This window comes from Theobroma cacao, chromosome 3, assembly GCF_053813885.1.
Source record: "Theobroma cacao isolate CCN51 chromosome 3, ASM5381388v1, whole genome shotgun sequence".
Lineage (NCBI taxonomy): Eukaryota > Viridiplantae > Streptophyta > Magnoliopsida > Malvales > Malvaceae > Theobroma > Theobroma cacao.
This window is the reverse complement of record NC_142641.1, coordinates 38,003,679-38,020,063: the sequence shown is the minus strand read 5'-3', so window position 1 is coordinate 38,020,063 and position 16,385 is coordinate 38,003,679. Positions and strand designations below refer to the sequence as shown.

The 16,385-nt window shown below is 34.3% G+C and overlaps 1 protein-coding gene and 1 pseudogene across 2 annotated transcripts; one reads left to right on the top strand and one right to left on the bottom strand.

Annotated features, from left to right (window-relative positions):
• The first annotated feature begins 644 nt into the window (after nt 1-644).
• Nucleotides 645-6,551, top strand: LOC18605406 (uncharacterized; annotated as a pseudogene). The gene is made up of 11 exons (XR_016025042.1): nt 645-1,303; nt 2,285-2,712; nt 2,829-2,918; nt 3,098-3,337; nt 3,844-4,059; nt 4,132-4,543; nt 4,636-4,832; nt 4,908-5,158; nt 5,248-5,297; nt 6,030-6,085; nt 6,242-6,551. The product of XR_016025042.1 is annotated as an uncharacterized LOC18605406 (transcript).
• A 246-nt stretch (nt 6,552-6,797) lies between these two features.
• LOC18605405 (SPFH/Band 7/PHB domain-containing membrane-associated protein family) lies at nt 6,798-9,255 on the bottom strand. Its single transcript, XM_007038388.3, has 5 exons — nt 8,899-9,255; nt 8,440-8,560; nt 8,257-8,348; nt 7,659-7,755; nt 6,798-7,351 (listed from the first exon to the last, which is right to left on the bottom strand). The coding sequence occupies exons 1-5, from the start codon at nt 9,091-9,093 to the stop codon at nt 6,981-6,983; spliced, it is 876 nt and encodes a 291-aa protein (XP_007038450.1). The 5' UTR covers nt 9,094-9,255; the 3' UTR covers nt 6,798-6,980.
• Between the last annotated feature and the right edge of the window lie 7,130 nt (nt 9,256-16,385).

Sequence of the window (16,385 nt, the reverse complement as noted above, 5' to 3'; positions counted from 1 at the left end):
TCAAAGCTAAAGTGTTGGCCTAGCAGCCAGGCCTACCCCAATGGTCCATCCCATTCTTGAATTCCCCCTTCCCTCTCGAAATAATTAAAATTTCCCCACATTTCAGGTTGATGTATGGGAGCGCACATGCGTAATTCCTTTAATACTAGTAAGTAGTAACCATCTTTTAGACTTAACCACCTCTTGGCTTGTCCTCTTCTTTTGGGTCTTTTGGGTTGGTGCACTTCTTCTGCCTTCTAACTACCACCAACTTTGCAATTATTATATATACAAAATTTTCAAATTAACTAAAAGGATTTGAAAAGCATGAGAATAATAATTCTTTTTGTTATGACTGGTGTGGTGTTCGATATGTAGAAGACAAATTTAATAATTAGCAAATATTTTTTTTCTACCCCTCATTTGGTAAAACTAAAAAGTGAGGAAAATAAACTAAAATGATTGATAATAAAAAAAATACCTCCAAATTAAAGTGGACATGTTAGCTTGAAAACCCAATCCAACAATAGGCCCAACTCCCTTAGAATGAAATCCGAGTTCACGGGCCTTCATCTGTCAGCCCATGTCGTGGGGAATTGGTACTACGGCCTGCAAATACTGGGGCATAGGCTCGTGATGAAGCAAATGAACTTGGCGTGGTTTAGTCTCCCAGCCTCTATCAATCTTCTTGTCCATCAGCTCCCCACTATAGAACCCTGGTTTTTCTTTTTTTTTTCCCTTTAATTTTAGTAAGAATAAGAAGAAAAAACAGGTTAGAGGAGTGTCGAAATTTAGTCGATCATGCGTCGGAAGAAGAGCAGAGCTAAACGGCGAGTCGTCCCATCGAGAGAGGGAGACAATAGGGACTTGGTTCCCGCGGTGGAGATGGCATTGAATGATTCAGGACCTTAGAACAATGTTCTGAAAGTTGCTGAGGCTGGTAACGAGAAAGAGAAGGACACTGATCGGGAGATTGATTGCTTTAGAGAGGAGTTTGAAGAAGTCGATAATGTGGTAAGTGCTGTCATGGGAATGGACGCAATAGTTCAACAGAGTAAAATAAAGAACGGCGGTCACCTGGTAGAAAATAAATCGAATTTTAGTGAAAATATATGCAAGTTTGAAACAAATGCTGGAAATGTTTTGGAAGATAGTGAGAAATCGGATGATTTTTATGTTAGTTTGAAGTGTAGTATAATTGAGGAGACAATGGAGGAAGGGAGGGTTAGGGGAAAAAATTTAAATCCGAGCATCGAAGTTTATGGTGTGGATTCAGAGAATGAAATTGAGAATGGTGAAGAAGCCAAGGTTCATGCAAACGCAGGTACTGGACTAATCACTGTCTCGCAATTTTTTTTTTCAATTCGGTTCTAGCTATTAACTGACCATTAATATTTATAGAAACAATGATTGGTATTTTTTATAACAAAAGCTTGAATGAAGTTTTATTAGTAATTGTAATTCATTTGAAAATGCACATTAGATTGCAATTTGTGCAAATTAGGAAGACTAAAAATGGTAGGAAAGGTGCATGGAATCTTTAGGCTGTTGAAATAAATATGAAATCTCTAGATTTTTACACCCTAAAATCTGGTATTATCATGCTTCTGAATACAATTAAAGAAAACGCACTTACATGTTGTGCCACCAGAAAGCGGAGGAAGCACTTATGTTGGTAAAATTTGACAAACTGAAATGAAGCTGCTATACTGTGGATATTTTCTTTTAACATTCTCCGGCAATGAAAGATCAGTGTATACTTTTCAATCTTTTGTGCACAATCTTAGGTTAGTTTCTCATTTCTTTAGTTTCTTTTGTGCATAGTTTGTATACTTGCCCCAAACTAGTGTGCACCACTATCTTTTTAGGGTTTTCCTGTTCATGAAGTTACTAGTTAGAGAAAAATCTCAACATCACTGGAATGGAACATAAATCTGTACTAACAATCTTTTATCATAACTCACTGTTTGCAGTCTTTAATGCCTTGGAAAATCTGTGCATGGAATGGTATTGAGATCCTGGTTTTTTATATTTTTATGGAGATTGATATTTTTAGTTTTTGAAATATACTATTCCTAGTAAGCATCCAGCACGTAACTGCTCCAATAATCTTTTTTATACTTGTACTCATAAGCATACTTCTGGGATTTGTATATTTCTGGTATTGTGAAAATTGTTCTCCCTCCCTTCCTCCTTGTTCTGAGAGGATGTTGTTTTTCTATTTGTTTGCTTTACCCTTTAACTGGTGATGACTTTTGCACAATTTTTATGTAAACTATATAGTAGTTAGCTTTTGTTGCTGCAGAACAGGAATCAGTTGAAGGGGAGCCTTCTGCTGGTAGAATTAAAGTTATGAAATTGGATGGGCATATTGATGACAGGTACAGCAACAAGGATGATGATTGTGGGGAGAAACAGTAGGAGAGCAGAGATGACCAGGAACAAAATAAAGACATTGAAGTTAGTGAAGCCAATGGAGTGCCTCCGGTATTTAACCAAGATTTACGAACTGAGTGGAAGAAAGAAAAGAAACTGGAACTACATGTTGGAGGTCTGCATAAAAATGCAGTTGAACAAGACTTGTTTGATGTATTTGGAAAGTTTGGGGAAGTCCAAATTGCAAGGATTGTGAGGCACCCAATCACAAGTAAAAGCCAAGGGTTTGCTTTTATTCAATATGCTACTGTTGAGCAAGCCAAGAAAGTTCTCTTTGACTTGAAGGATGGGATTGAGGTTAAAAATACAACATTCACTGGCATCTGACCTTAACAAAATCTATCACCTTTCTATTATTAAAGACTATTTTTTTTCTTTTTTTCTTCTCTTTCTTTTTCCCCTGATGCATGTAGGTGAGAGGCAAGCATGCTAAGATATCACCTAGCCATGACCGTGATACACTTTATCTGGGAAATATTTGCAAAACATGGACCAAAGAGGATGTAGGCAATAGAATTCTATATACTCTTTCAGTTTTTGTCTGGGTGCTTGTTTAGATCATGCAGTGCATTTGTACAAAGGCAAATCAAGTCATATGTCTGCCAAACCCCTTTTTTACTGCAAAAGGTAGTGACCTTAAATTCTTGATCTGATTTTCGCTCCTTTTTTTGTCTCTTTTTAGGTGCTTGAGAAATTGAAAGGTTGCGGAATTGAAGACGTTGATGAGATACAAGTACCCAATGATCCTAAGAATGAAAGGAAGATTAAAGGTTTTGCTTTCTTGAGATTTAACACCTGCTGTGATGCAAAGGCTGCATTCCACCGTTTAAGGAAGCCAGATGCACTTTTTGGCAATGCAAGATGTGCTAAAGTTGCCTTTGCTCACACCCCAGTGCATCCAAGAGAGGAAGTTCGATTACAGGTTGGGATCCAGAGATGTTATACTTTCTGTTATTTTACACTGGAAGCATGTTATGTTTGTGAGTGGTTCTGGGCTTTTATCTTTTCATATTTGACCGCTTGGACCTTTTGGTTGCTGAAAGATGCCATTGATTAAAACATTAAGCTCATAAAAGAAAAGAACTGCATTGCGCTGATAGAAAAACTAACTTTCCATCTGAAGGAGTCACATTGGTTTTTTATGGGTCAGTATGGTGATGACGGTGAATGTGAACTGCTAAATATTGAAATTTATGCAATCAAGCTATGAGATAGATGTGTTGAACTTGTAAAATTATTGTTTAAATGTTCACTGTATGGGCTTTCCTGATTTTTCTTTAGCAGAAGCAATATAGTGTGAGGGAGAATATTTGTTGATATTAAGGGTAGAAGATCCTTTCTTAGTTTTTCAAAGTACACGTTTTTATAATTAGAACTCTTTTTATCTCATAGTACGAAATGATAGAAATTTCAACTCTCCTGCTGTAGGTGAAAACTATTTATATTGAGAGGATACCAAAGTCTTGGGATGTACAGAGACTTAAAACAATCTGTGAACAATATGGTGAGACTAAAAAGGTTAAAATATCTCGGAATTTTGGCAATAAAGGCAAGGATTTTGGATTCATTTCTTTCAGTACCCATGAGAGTGCAGTAGCTTGTCTGAAAGGCGTGAACAATGTGCAGTTTGGAGGGGGAATCAAGGTGATTTTATTGTATCTCTTTTACATTTTTTCGTCTGTTTAACGGATCTCTTGGAGTCAATTTGTGTATCAGGTTAAAGCTTATATTGCAAGGCCTCTTGTTGGACGGCACCTGCAAAAGAGTACTTGTGGACGAATGAAACCTTATAAAAGGTGTAGGAGTACTGGTGGATGGAAGATAAAAGGTCATGCCAAGTCTGAGGGTGCTGAAAAAAAGAGTGATATGAATGCAAAAACTGTTATATACAAGTCTAAGACTAAGGGGACTGAAGAGAAGGCAGCTGCAGTTGTACATAAAAATAATCAGGATCCTTCAAATTCAAAGCATACCATAGAAGGTGAAACAAATGAACAAGAAAGCATTCCTCCTCAAGCTCATGCTGCTGGGCTGTATGCCAAGCCAAAGAAAACTGATGACAAGAGAAAGAATAGAAAGAGACAAAGGGACCCAATGTATAGTAAGAGGCTATCAAAGAAACTAAAAGGTTTTTGTGTTCTGTATTGCTTATTGTGTAACTAAACATAGATACTCTTAGAGAGGGAGTCACTACGTGATTTAATTATCCTCAATTCACAGGTAGTTCACATGGTCGACCTAGTCATTCATCTGGAAGTTCAAAGAGCAGATCTTACTTGAGGAAGGGACCTAACAGGAGTGGAAATTCTGTTGCATATGGCATACCATTTAAAGAGGCATATGTTGCACCCAGAAGTGGGTATCCGAGCTATGCTTATGGTGCTATTTCTGAATCCAAAAGGCTGTCTTCAGATTTGGTAATTTGCATATTTGCACACATTTATCTAGTGATGTCACATATGTTTGATCACTTAAATAATGGTTCTATTTAGGAACCCCATGCTGGATTTGTGCAATCTATCAGGCATGATGACCAGTATTATGCAGGATGTATCACACCTGCTTTTCAACATCAAGGGCGAACTTATGCAAATAATCTTAAAGTAGATACTCAATATGAAACACAACCTCCTGTTAAGTACTTCAAACATGCACTTGGGAAAGATGCCCTACCTCACGCAGGATTTCTTGAGCCTGCTTTTGGAAAGCAAAGCTTTGATATAGATGATTATCCAGCGAGAAGGTTTTTCTTGTGCATCTCACCTCTCTTAGTTTGATTTTGGAGTTTATTCTTCATTTATTTGTTTCACGAGCTTATAAATTTGTTGGCAGAACTGGCGAGTATAACAGTCCAGGCAATCAAGGGCCTGCTTACAGGGCAGGTAGCATCACCAATCTTACATTCCTTTATCCTTCTAAAATATTTACCCTAACCCCCATGCATCAGTCTCAATGTTTCTATTTGTTTATATAAATTTTTGTGAAGGCAACAGGAAACTCTACCTCTTTGTTGACAAAAACACACACGATTGATTCCCCTCCCCTTCTTATAAACCATATATATATATATGTATATGTGGCTATATATATAATATATGCACGTGCATATGTATGGAGGCAAATCTCGTTGGAGGTGGGGGTTTCAACATGAATGCCTCTTCCAATTTCTGCTTTTTTAGACCTTCAACATTTCACCTCATGTTTATTGGTACTTATTTTTCAGAAATTTTTGATGCATTTTGTGTTTAATTTTTCTTTGTAAAGAGAAATTTTAAAGGGAAACATGCCAATTGTCTGGCAGTAACTACGGAGGTCTAATTAGAGTAATACGTTCAATAGAAAGAGATCAATGAAGATTATCTGATTAGAATCATGCTTGAGGTTGTTTTGGATTGGAATGATTTTATTTCTCTAGTGAATGGAGACCATTGATAGTACTCAGAAACTATGTTCATTCTTGACCTATATTTATGTTAGCAAAATTATCTCCATTCTTTAATGGAATTTCAAACTGCTATTTCTTTTTGTGTTGCTTTTCTATTGTGGGGTTTGGAATTCTTGATATTGGTTGCTAATGGTGGATGTCGTCTGGTTATTTTTTGCTGTCACCATAGGATTGGCTTTTTCACGCTCTTATGTTCCAAACAGCTTCAGCTATGCTGGATATGAGGTGTCTCTCTTATACTCTCACTACATTGTTTGAAATTATGACACCCTTCATTCTTGCAGATGATACACTGTGTCATCCTTCAGTTGATTTCCTTCCAAAATAATGAAAATTGATCTTTGCTTTGACTAAATTGATATCTGTTCCTGTTGCATGCAGGCCAGTGGTAGTGGTAGGGTTAGTGGAGCATACCCACCAATGCAAACACGCTATTGAAAATTGACTTGAAAGGAGCGAATTTCATTCTCTCTTCTTTAGTCATCCACTTTGTTCTTGGAAAATAATTTTCCATATTGTGAAGTTTGAACTTAGTTTGTACTCGTAAACTCTGGATAGTTCCATAGGGATTAATGTAAAGCCAATGGTGATTTAGTCACCTCATCTTACCTCCTTGAACCCTAAATCATTGAAAGGACGATGTTATGTTAGTAGAAGTACAAGGAGAAACAAGTTTGATTATCCTCAATAATCTAAATCTTTGATATGTTCGTCAAAGTTTAGGCATTTTTGAATATATTTTTTTTCATTTTGTAATTTATGGCCTGTCTACCAAATGTCAATGCCTCATTGGCCATTGATATATATATATATATATATATGCCAATGTGAAGGGTGTGGGTTCTTTTTTTGTGGGATAAAAAATCTCAGTGAAGAAGAATAACGAGTCATTGGGCAGGGTTAAAGATAGTTCTGACTACTTAAAAATAAAAGGTGGTTAAAACAAACAAAAGTGACATATATCATCAAAATGTTAAATCTTTTTACAGCCTTCTATCATCCAGTCTTATCGCCTCACTGACTTAAGTAAAAGCACCGTATGACAACTCTGCCACAACGATCAACCTATTTTATTGTCTACACTTTCACTTGAAAACAACCATTTTCTTTATTCTGATATTTATTCAATATTTACATGAGCACTTGCTGCCTCCATCAACCCATTGCGTATCTGCTCACCAATATCCCTAACATGACCAGGTCCATGGGGAATAAAAACAGTAGTGTTCTTAGAGGAGTTCCCAAGGTCCTTGATTGTATCAAAGTACTGCGTGATCATTATAAGATCCATCACCTCCTTGGCTGAGGTGCCTTCGACCTTGTGAGAGAAATTCAAGATGTTCTCCCTCAAGCCATCTGTGATTGCCTGGCGCTGCCTGGCCACACCAACACCACCCAGGTACTTGGATTCAGCCTCAGCTTCTGCTTTTTTAACTTGGAACACCTTCTCAGCTTCTCCTTTGTACACACTGGCAAGCTGAAGTCTTTGAGCTGTAATGCAAAATTATTACAAAGGTTAATCTCTCTTCAACTTCTGATGAATGGCACTCAAGCGTATGTTGACTATTTACATGTCATTGAATTAGTTGCCACCATGCTCTCGTATACATCATTTACATTCATAGCTTAATTTGTGCAGGGAGAGGAAAGAAGATGGACATGATTCTCACAGCAACTGAAGCTAGGTAGTAATTTTCCATCCTTTAATAAAATTTCATATGCATGTATTTTAAAAAGAAAAAAGAATTAAAAGGGTTGTCTCAATGAAGTATGAACATTCTGGTAAAAATGTCATTACCTGCATTTATCTCATTCATTGCCTTGCGCACAGCAGCATCAGGTATAATGTCAACCAACAGTATGTGCTCAATGCTATATCCATATTCTCCCATCACCTGATACATAATTTAAGATTCTGTACATGACATGAAAAGCCTAATACAGGACAGAGAGGAAGCACATAGATCGAGAAAAGGTAACAAAAAATCAGATGGAAACATAACTTCTCTCTGGTGCAATTAGATAGAAAATAGTTGTAATTTATCATGTAAAATTAAAAATCTCATGTTTTACATAACAAAAAACTTGTCCATTCCCCTCCTCCTTACACACTCATATTCCGGGAAAATCTAATTCCTCCTTTCTATTTTTTGGACAAAAGGGTGAAGTTGCTAAAGTATAGAATTTCATTAAGCATCTATTTTGGGATACACCAAATTTAAAGAAACAAGTGCACAACTGACTGCCTTAAAATATTTCAGATATCAGTGGATTTTCTTTGCTATACCAGCTCAACAGTTTCTAACCCAATATTCCTCTAATGCAGATAATTTAAGCACACTTGAGTACTTTTAGTACATGAGGGTAAAGGAGAGAACAAAAATGCACTGGATTACCTTCTCAAGTTCCTCAAGAACAGCTTTAGCAACCTCACCCTTTTGTTCAAAGAGATCGTCCAAATTCATTCTTGGAACTAGAGCTCGAACCACTTTCAAAAATAATCAGATGCATTAGTGTATATAGAAATAAAACAGGAGGGGGGTTGAACCATCAAATGAATAGAAAACCCAAAAAATTACCATCAAAAACATAAGCCTGGATCTGTTCTTTGGGATTTTGCAGCTCATAAAATGCATCATCAGCATGTACCTTTACCACTCGGTACTGAATTGAGCAAAGCAATTGCACAAACACATTGTCCTACAAAATGTAACATCACCCTATATTTAAATTCCTATTCACTCTTCTTCTTCTTCTGATAGAATAACGATATCACTATCGATATTGTTAAATAATAGTTACCAACAATTATAAAATTTCTTTCACACTCAAAACGCATTCTTTTATCTTTTATCTAAAGGAAGTAAAAACTGTCACCGCTATTGCGCCATCTTTCACCAACAAAACATGTAAAAGAACTAATCAAACACAATAAAAAAGAAAAATTATGATCAATTAAATTCAATTCTTCTAGCTAAGACATATAGGGTTAAAGGAATCGTCAGGTGTGAAATGTAGCGAGTGAATTAAGTAATTACCTTGGTTTTGGTTTCGATGCGCACATCGAGGGAGGAGATTCTGGTAGAGAGGATACCGGCGAGCCACTGACCGGCGAAGGGGTTGAAGAAGTGGAGGCCCGGATCCGCCAACTTCTCGAAACGACCCCACCTCTCCACCACGCCTATACTCGCCTGCTCGATGCACGTGCAAAATACGCACGACGTGTTCCCCATTTTTCTCGATCAAAAAGAACTGATCAAAACAAGAAAAGTAAAGGAATGTCAAAGGTTGTGTAAAGCTCTCGTTTTTAATGCGACACCGGTATTTGAAAGATCGTGGATTGAACCGACCAGGAAACAAAGCCTTAAACCGTCTGGCTTGTCTATGCGAGTGTTTACTTTGTCAACGAGGGAACTTTGTCTTTGGCATTAGTGGGAGGCTCGAGTGTGCAACGGACTACGGTAAGGATTTTGATTTTTTTCCTTCTTGCATCTTGGTGTGATTGGATGGCGATGACATGGCTTCGCTTCAAAAAAAGGAAATTGTTTCGATTGGAGTCGGATATAGGCCGTGATTAGTACGTGACGCAGGGGATCATTTCCTTTTGCCACGCCCGATTTCCCGTGCGCCAGGGGATTTGTAAAGTGATATTTATTTATTTTTTGTTTTTTCTATTAGAAATGTAGTTAATTTCCTTTTTTGAAGATGTAGTTCTAATAGCTACTAATCGTTTGACTTTTTTAATTCCCGGCCGCTTTAGAATAGCAGTTGGTCGTTTTAGAACAGTATGCTCTTCATACAGAGGTACGAATAAAGCAGGTATTTAATTTACACGAATTATTATATAAAAAATTAAAATTATTATTTTAATAGAGTATAAAAATTAAATAAATAATTTGACCCATGAAATATTATTCATCAAATTGACATTACTGCAATAAGATTATAAACTTATGATAGAAAAATTGTGATTTTGTAAATTTTAATTTTTTATTCCAATCACCCTTTTTCAATTCGTCAATTTTTTTTTCAAGGAACGCTCATTTAATTGTCAACGAAAAATGAACTTCGAAATCTGAAAATTCTTTCATTTTAAAAAAAACAGAAGACTTTCAAGCTAATCAACGCATAAAACAAATCATTTTCTTGGCTAGACCTGTCCACAAGCTGGGCATTAGATCGAATTTTTTTTAGGCATGGCCCTGCTTGAAATATTTTTTGTTTAATTTTAAATTCAAAAATTATATCTTAAAATAATAAAATTATTAATATAATGAAGTTATTTTAAATATTTTCATAATAAATACCATTTAAATAATAAATAATAAATATTAACATAAAAGTACAGTAATTATTTTAATCTAAAATATTTCTTTTTTATTATTAATATAAATAATATTCAACAATTTCACAATAAAAATTACTATTTTGATATTTTAATAACAGATATTACTAGTAATGACAAATTTTATTAATATATTTAAAATTTGAATTTTTTTTTGGAAGCCCATTTTTTAGTAAACAAAGGAGCATAACATACATAGTGTAGCATTTTGAGTTAAAAAAAGAAGGTGCATATTGATACATGTTGGATCCATGAAGATGGAAGAGGGAGAATTATTGTGAAACAAAGTAGAAATTGTGGCTATTGCCTAAGGTTTCACCCTTTTTTAGGTGAAACGACGCTTGAAATCTTCTCATCCTGCATGAGCTCTTGGTGCTCTACAAGGATAGATATAGATGGTAGCTCTAGGACTTGATTTTGCATCAAAGCAAACACTGGGATTCTGCAGGCTTCAGTTTTGGGCATCTGATGGATTAAACAAATGAGCAAACTTGGGCCATTGTATGTAACCCAAGGCTATGACGACAAAACCAAGTCTAGCTAGTCCCCAGGGAAATTAAAAGAAAGCAAACCCGATTAGAATCTACCAGTCTGCAAGGGCGCAAAATTAGTTAATGGTTGGTCCTATAAATTTAAGGCTTCAAAATGATCAGCAATCCACCCTTGCATTCAGATGGTCTTAAACGTTAGGGTCGTCTACCATCTCAGAACCAAATGAAAGTCTAATTTATTTCACTAATTTGAGAGTGAATATATAATTATAGTATAAAATAACATAATAAGTTATTACTATTTCTTTTCTTTTTCACTTCTTAATCATAAAACAAAGTTGATAAAAAGAGACCTTCATTTTCCTTTCTCTCATCCTTTCAACAAATCCAAATGGGAAAAAAACAACTCTCCGTTTCCCTCTTTTCATCTCCATCAATTCCCTCTCCTTTCCTTCCTCTCATAGTTCACAAGTGTAAGGTTAGAGTACTTACAATTTCATTTATATAAACAACATTCTTAAGCATTGATGGGAAAGTGAGGAAAAAGTTTGTCCTAAAATAAATAAAGGGAAATATATATACATGCAGTGACGGAATGAGGATTTCAAATTTGAAGAGATAAAAATAAAATTTTCAATATTTGAGAGGTAAAATTATAAAAATTTTTAAAAAATAAAGATAAAATTTTAAAATAAAACAGAAATAAAATTATAAATTTTTAAAAGTTTGGGGAGGCGGATAAATAGCAACAGGGTTACAGTTTATTTTACCTGCAGCATCATCCTGCATGCTGATGTGCGGAAACGGGGTGGAGAATGACGGCCAACAAGTTACTCGCTATTTTCAAATTATTAGTACCCAAACCCTATTATTTGTTAGGGTATACATTCGAATAGCAAGTTTCTAATTCTTGTTGCATAAATGAAAGACAACAAATAGATAGGTGACTTTGTTTTCATTGCATTAAATTGACTTTTTTAAAAAATAAATATAAAATTCTTAACAACAAATGATTTCAAGTTTTAAATTGACTTGATTGGCAATGGCAAATGTCTTTATGTTAAAGTTGCTTGAGTTCAATTATTCTTGCAAGCATGCGAGGTTTTTCTTTATTGATCATTATAATATATTAATTTATTACATATATATAAAATATAATGGGATAACAAGTATTCAAAGAGAGATGTCATTGAAACATGTAATAATTTTTTTTTATCTAAATCTACTCCAAATCTGATTGTAAGAGTATTCCAACCATATAATCAGGTCAAGTAAGGTTAGGTATCTGAATATTCACTAACCTCGCCATCCCTAATTTCTACCATTTTGAAAGTGACCAAGTGCCACAAAGGATCAGATCTAGAATATATACAATTGATTTGATTAATTTGAGACGGTACAATAAGTTCTTAAAACCCTTTCTCCCTGAGTTTGTTTACTTTCCTTACACACCGCATGATTTTACTTTAAGGCCATAACCGAGTTGAATTATTCCTATAAGGAGCAAATGCTACACTTCATATTGAAAGATTGAGCTTATCTCAATTGTTCATGTGCCTCCTCTATTAAGTAGTCTTTTTTTTTTCTTTTTTCGATTAAATTATCACAAAATAGTACAAAAAAGTTTGACTAGAAACAAACCTCTTAATTCACAAAATGGATCACATTTATATAAAGTCTCCTAACCATGAAAATAATAGGAAATGTTAACAAAACTGCCTTATACCTTTAATTTTTAGGAGCATTTTAAAAAATAATCCTTAAAAATAAGATGTTTTTAAAAATAACTCTATTTATAATTTTAATTATTTTTAATCAAGTTGGACAAAATTATCCTTAATAAAGTTACACACTCTGATGTTACACGTTATGTACAAAAACCTATGACAAGTCATGGTTAGCATGTTATACGCTATATACAAAAATATGTGACAAGTTTTGGTTAGCTTGTTACACGTTATATACAAAAATATGTGACAAGCCATGATTAACTTGTTACACGTCATGTACAAAAATATTTGGTAAGCCATGTACAAAAACTTATGACAAGTTATGGTTAGCTTGTTACACGCCATGTACAAAAATTTGTGACAAACTATGATTAGCGTGTTACACGTCATGTACAAAAATATGTGACAAGCCATGGTTAGCGTGTTACATGCCATGTACAAAAATATGTGACAAGTCATGGTTAGCTTGTTACATGCCATGTACAAAAATATGTGACAAATCATGTATAAAAACCCGTGACAAGTTATGGTTAGTTTGTTACACGTCATGTACAAAAACCTGTGACAAACCATGGTTAGCGTGTTACACGTTATGTACAAAAATATGTGACAAGTCATGGTTAGCTTGTTACATGTCATGTGTAAAAATATGTGACAAGTCATGTACAAAAACCTGTGACAAGCTATGCTTAGCTTGTTACACGTCATGTACAAAAATCTGTGACAAGTCATGGTTAGCGTGTTACATGCTATGTACAAAAATATGTGACAAACCATAGTTAGCTTGTTACATGCCATGTATAAAAATATATGACAAGTTATGTACAAAAACCTGTGACAAGCTATGGTTAGCTTATTACATGTCATGTACAAAAATCTATGACAAACCATGATTAGGTTGTTACACGTCATGTTGAAAAAAAATACTGTTGTTACACACCATGTAAAAAAACATGTTACACGCTATGGTGAAAAAATGTTGTTTCACTCCATGTTGAAAAAAAAATATTATTGTTACACGCCATATTGAAAAAATATTATTGTTACATGTCATATTCAAAAACATTTTGTTACACTTTAATGCTTAAAATGTTGTTGTTACTTACGAACCAAAACTTCAAATCTTTTCAACTTTTTTTTTTATTTTTTAACAATTTGACACAGATTAAAGTGTTTCTAACATATTTTCATAAATCAAAATACAAATATTTTTTTTTATCTAAAACACCTATTTTGACTAAAAATAAAAAAAATTCTTTGAAAACCTATATTTATAAATTTCAAAATTTTGAGTTTATTGGTATTTAGGTCCCGAATTGATTCAATTAAAAGCTATTTCATACATTTGTGATTATTTCTATTGTTTTAGTTTTATCCAACATACCTAAAAATCAAAATTTTCAAACAGTCACCCACCCAAGCACGTCAAAACTATTGCTTGGTGTCTTGAAAGCGTAAGAAAGAAAAATCTGAAAACGCGGGAGAGAAAAATCAGAAGCATAGCAGACGAATGCTGAACAGAGAAATTGATAAAATTTCAGAGACTGAGATGGTGAGAGAGAAATACGAAGCACAAATGGAGAGAAATTATGATGAATGGTTTAATTTATTTGAAATAGTTTAAAGGGTATTTTCGTCAAGTCATGATTGATTAAAAACAGTTAAATTTATTTTGATTGTTACTTTTAAAATGTCTTTATCAAAAAATGTCATTTCTCACAATTTTTTCTAATTTTTATCATCAACTAACATCAAATTAACACTATCATCCAATCAACACCAAGTTACAAAAATTTTCTTTATATTCATTCCTATTTTTGCAAGAATGTCAACACTAATTTGTTTCTCTGAACGCATTCCCAAAAAGAACACATTCAATAATAATATCACGAAACTAATCAATATGTTAAAACAGTTTTCACAACTTTCAAGGTCTCTTACAACTATTTAGCACATATAATAGAGTAATCATATAAATTATTAGTGCATTAATCTAAAATTATTACCCTAATCATATAAAGCACAATTATTACACTTGGTTTTATTAGTAAAAACGTAGAAAGAAGTATTGACTTGAATTTGATTGAACGTCTCTTTTTCTATTACTAACTCTTTATAAGTAGAATTTTTCGAGATTAAATCATATGCAATGCAAGAAAGGTAACAAATCTCATCCATTCACTTTGAGATCTTTCGAGGCAATTATAAACATCAGCAAAATGCATCAAAAACTAACTTAATTAGGTTTTCGAGAGAGTACATTTTACCTCATTTTGTTTCTTTATATACATTAATTAACTCCTCTGAATTAGTCTCAACAAATTCATGGCACAGTTTGTTCACTATGAATTTTATATAGCTTAAAAACACCTCCTCTCATTTTGCACATGTACATATTTCCACCCATGCAGGCACGTGTTCAAACATATAGGTGGAGATATTTGGTACTCAAATTTTTATAATTAGATGAATACCTATATAAATAAGATACCGTATTAAATAAAAAATTGTACCATTATTGCTGACACATGCAGACATGTTCCCTCCAAGGATGCGTTACCCTTTCAAGCAGAATCTTGAGACCCACAACTTGTTTATTTCATTCTGCACCCCCCATTTCTCCTCAGCTTCTCACTCCCACGTTCGCTTGATTTTCCTAATGGTTTCTTGGAATGCAATCGAAGTCTAGAAAACAAAAGAAAAATCCTCAATAGCTTAGAAAAATTCGAGAACATCAAGTTGGCCGGACCGTTGCTACATATTCGACCACAACAATAGCATCCTCCCCCCATGCAGAATCAGACAAACGGGGGGCCTCTCATAATGCAAGATATCGTCGACCACAAGACAGGAAATTGAATGATGTGGTTTTGCTTCGTTATCCATGTGTGCGGGGCATCTTGATCTGATCCAGATTCTAGATCTCTGTTTGGGTTTTGGGGGGCAAGAATAAGAGTTTTAATAATAATGTAGCCAGCTACATTTAGTGCCTTATTCTCTGAATGTTTTAAAAAGGGAGGGTTTGAAACTTTGAATGCTTGAAATGGACAATTTTGGTTCTGTTTTTCATTTGCTTTTTACGACAGTACTTTACTATCAGTTTTCAATATCTTGTTTTGTCTTGTTTGAAGGTCACGTTAATGGTACATGCACCTCTCTACTGCGTAATAGGACATGGCAATTGACATATGCAACCAAAAAAGGCTAAGGCATGGAGCAGAAACATGCATTTCTGCAAATAATGTCAGCCTTATGCATTCAGCAAGAAATCCTGCTCAGGTAGATGAGATGACCTTTGATTTTTAATAACTGCCAATTGAAGCTGTACTTTGGTTTTCATTTTAAGCATAGCATAAACAAGGAAGAGCATTATGAATCCAAGACAATTATTCTGTTTAATTTGTCTTAAGATAAGGTCACAACAAAGGTGAGATAATTTTTGTTTTTATACAAAGGAAAAATTAGACTAAACACAAACATTAAACCCAAAGTGATGAAGATACTTTCACAGGTGAATCCTCACACCTCAAGTATGCAAACTAAGGCAGAGCTCATGAAATCAAGTTAGCAATACTTACCCATGAAGGTGAGATTTTATTCTCTTTTGGCTGAATAATGACAAGTAGCTAGCTACCTACTAACATAATTAAACCAGATATCCATTTGTACTTCGCAAGAAAAAATAATCCTACATATTTGACTTTCTCTTGAAACTTCATTAGTTAGTTTAAGCAAATACAGTATCCGTGATATAGCAAAAGTACACCTCAAAGTACTTTTGCTTCTTCTTCTTTATAAATTTAGTGCTTGTCAAATGGAATTTATCAAGAAACACATGCACCCCAAGAAAATGAAAAAGTTTATTGTCACAACTCCAAATACTAGGCCAACTGTCTGAGTTTCTAATTAAACCACCCGTACATTAAGGATTGTGCCTTAACGTACAACTTTTTTTTTTT

What these genes read in the sequence shown, in the direction of transcription:
- LOC18605405 (XM_007038388.3), bottom strand. Translation starts at nt 9,093, where the DNA reads ATGGGGAACACGTCGTGCGTATTTTGCACGTGCATCGAGCAGGCGAGT. An exon ending in CCAGGCTTATGTTTTTGATG is followed by an intron (nt 8,349 to 8,439) that starts GTAATTTTTTGG and finishes TATTTTTGAAAG; the next exon opens with TGGTTCGAGCTCTAGTTCCA. An exon ending in AATGAATGAGATAAATGCAG is followed by an intron (nt 7,352 to 7,658) that starts GTAATGACATTT and finishes TTTGCATTACAG; the next exon opens with CTCAAAGACTTCAGCTTGCC.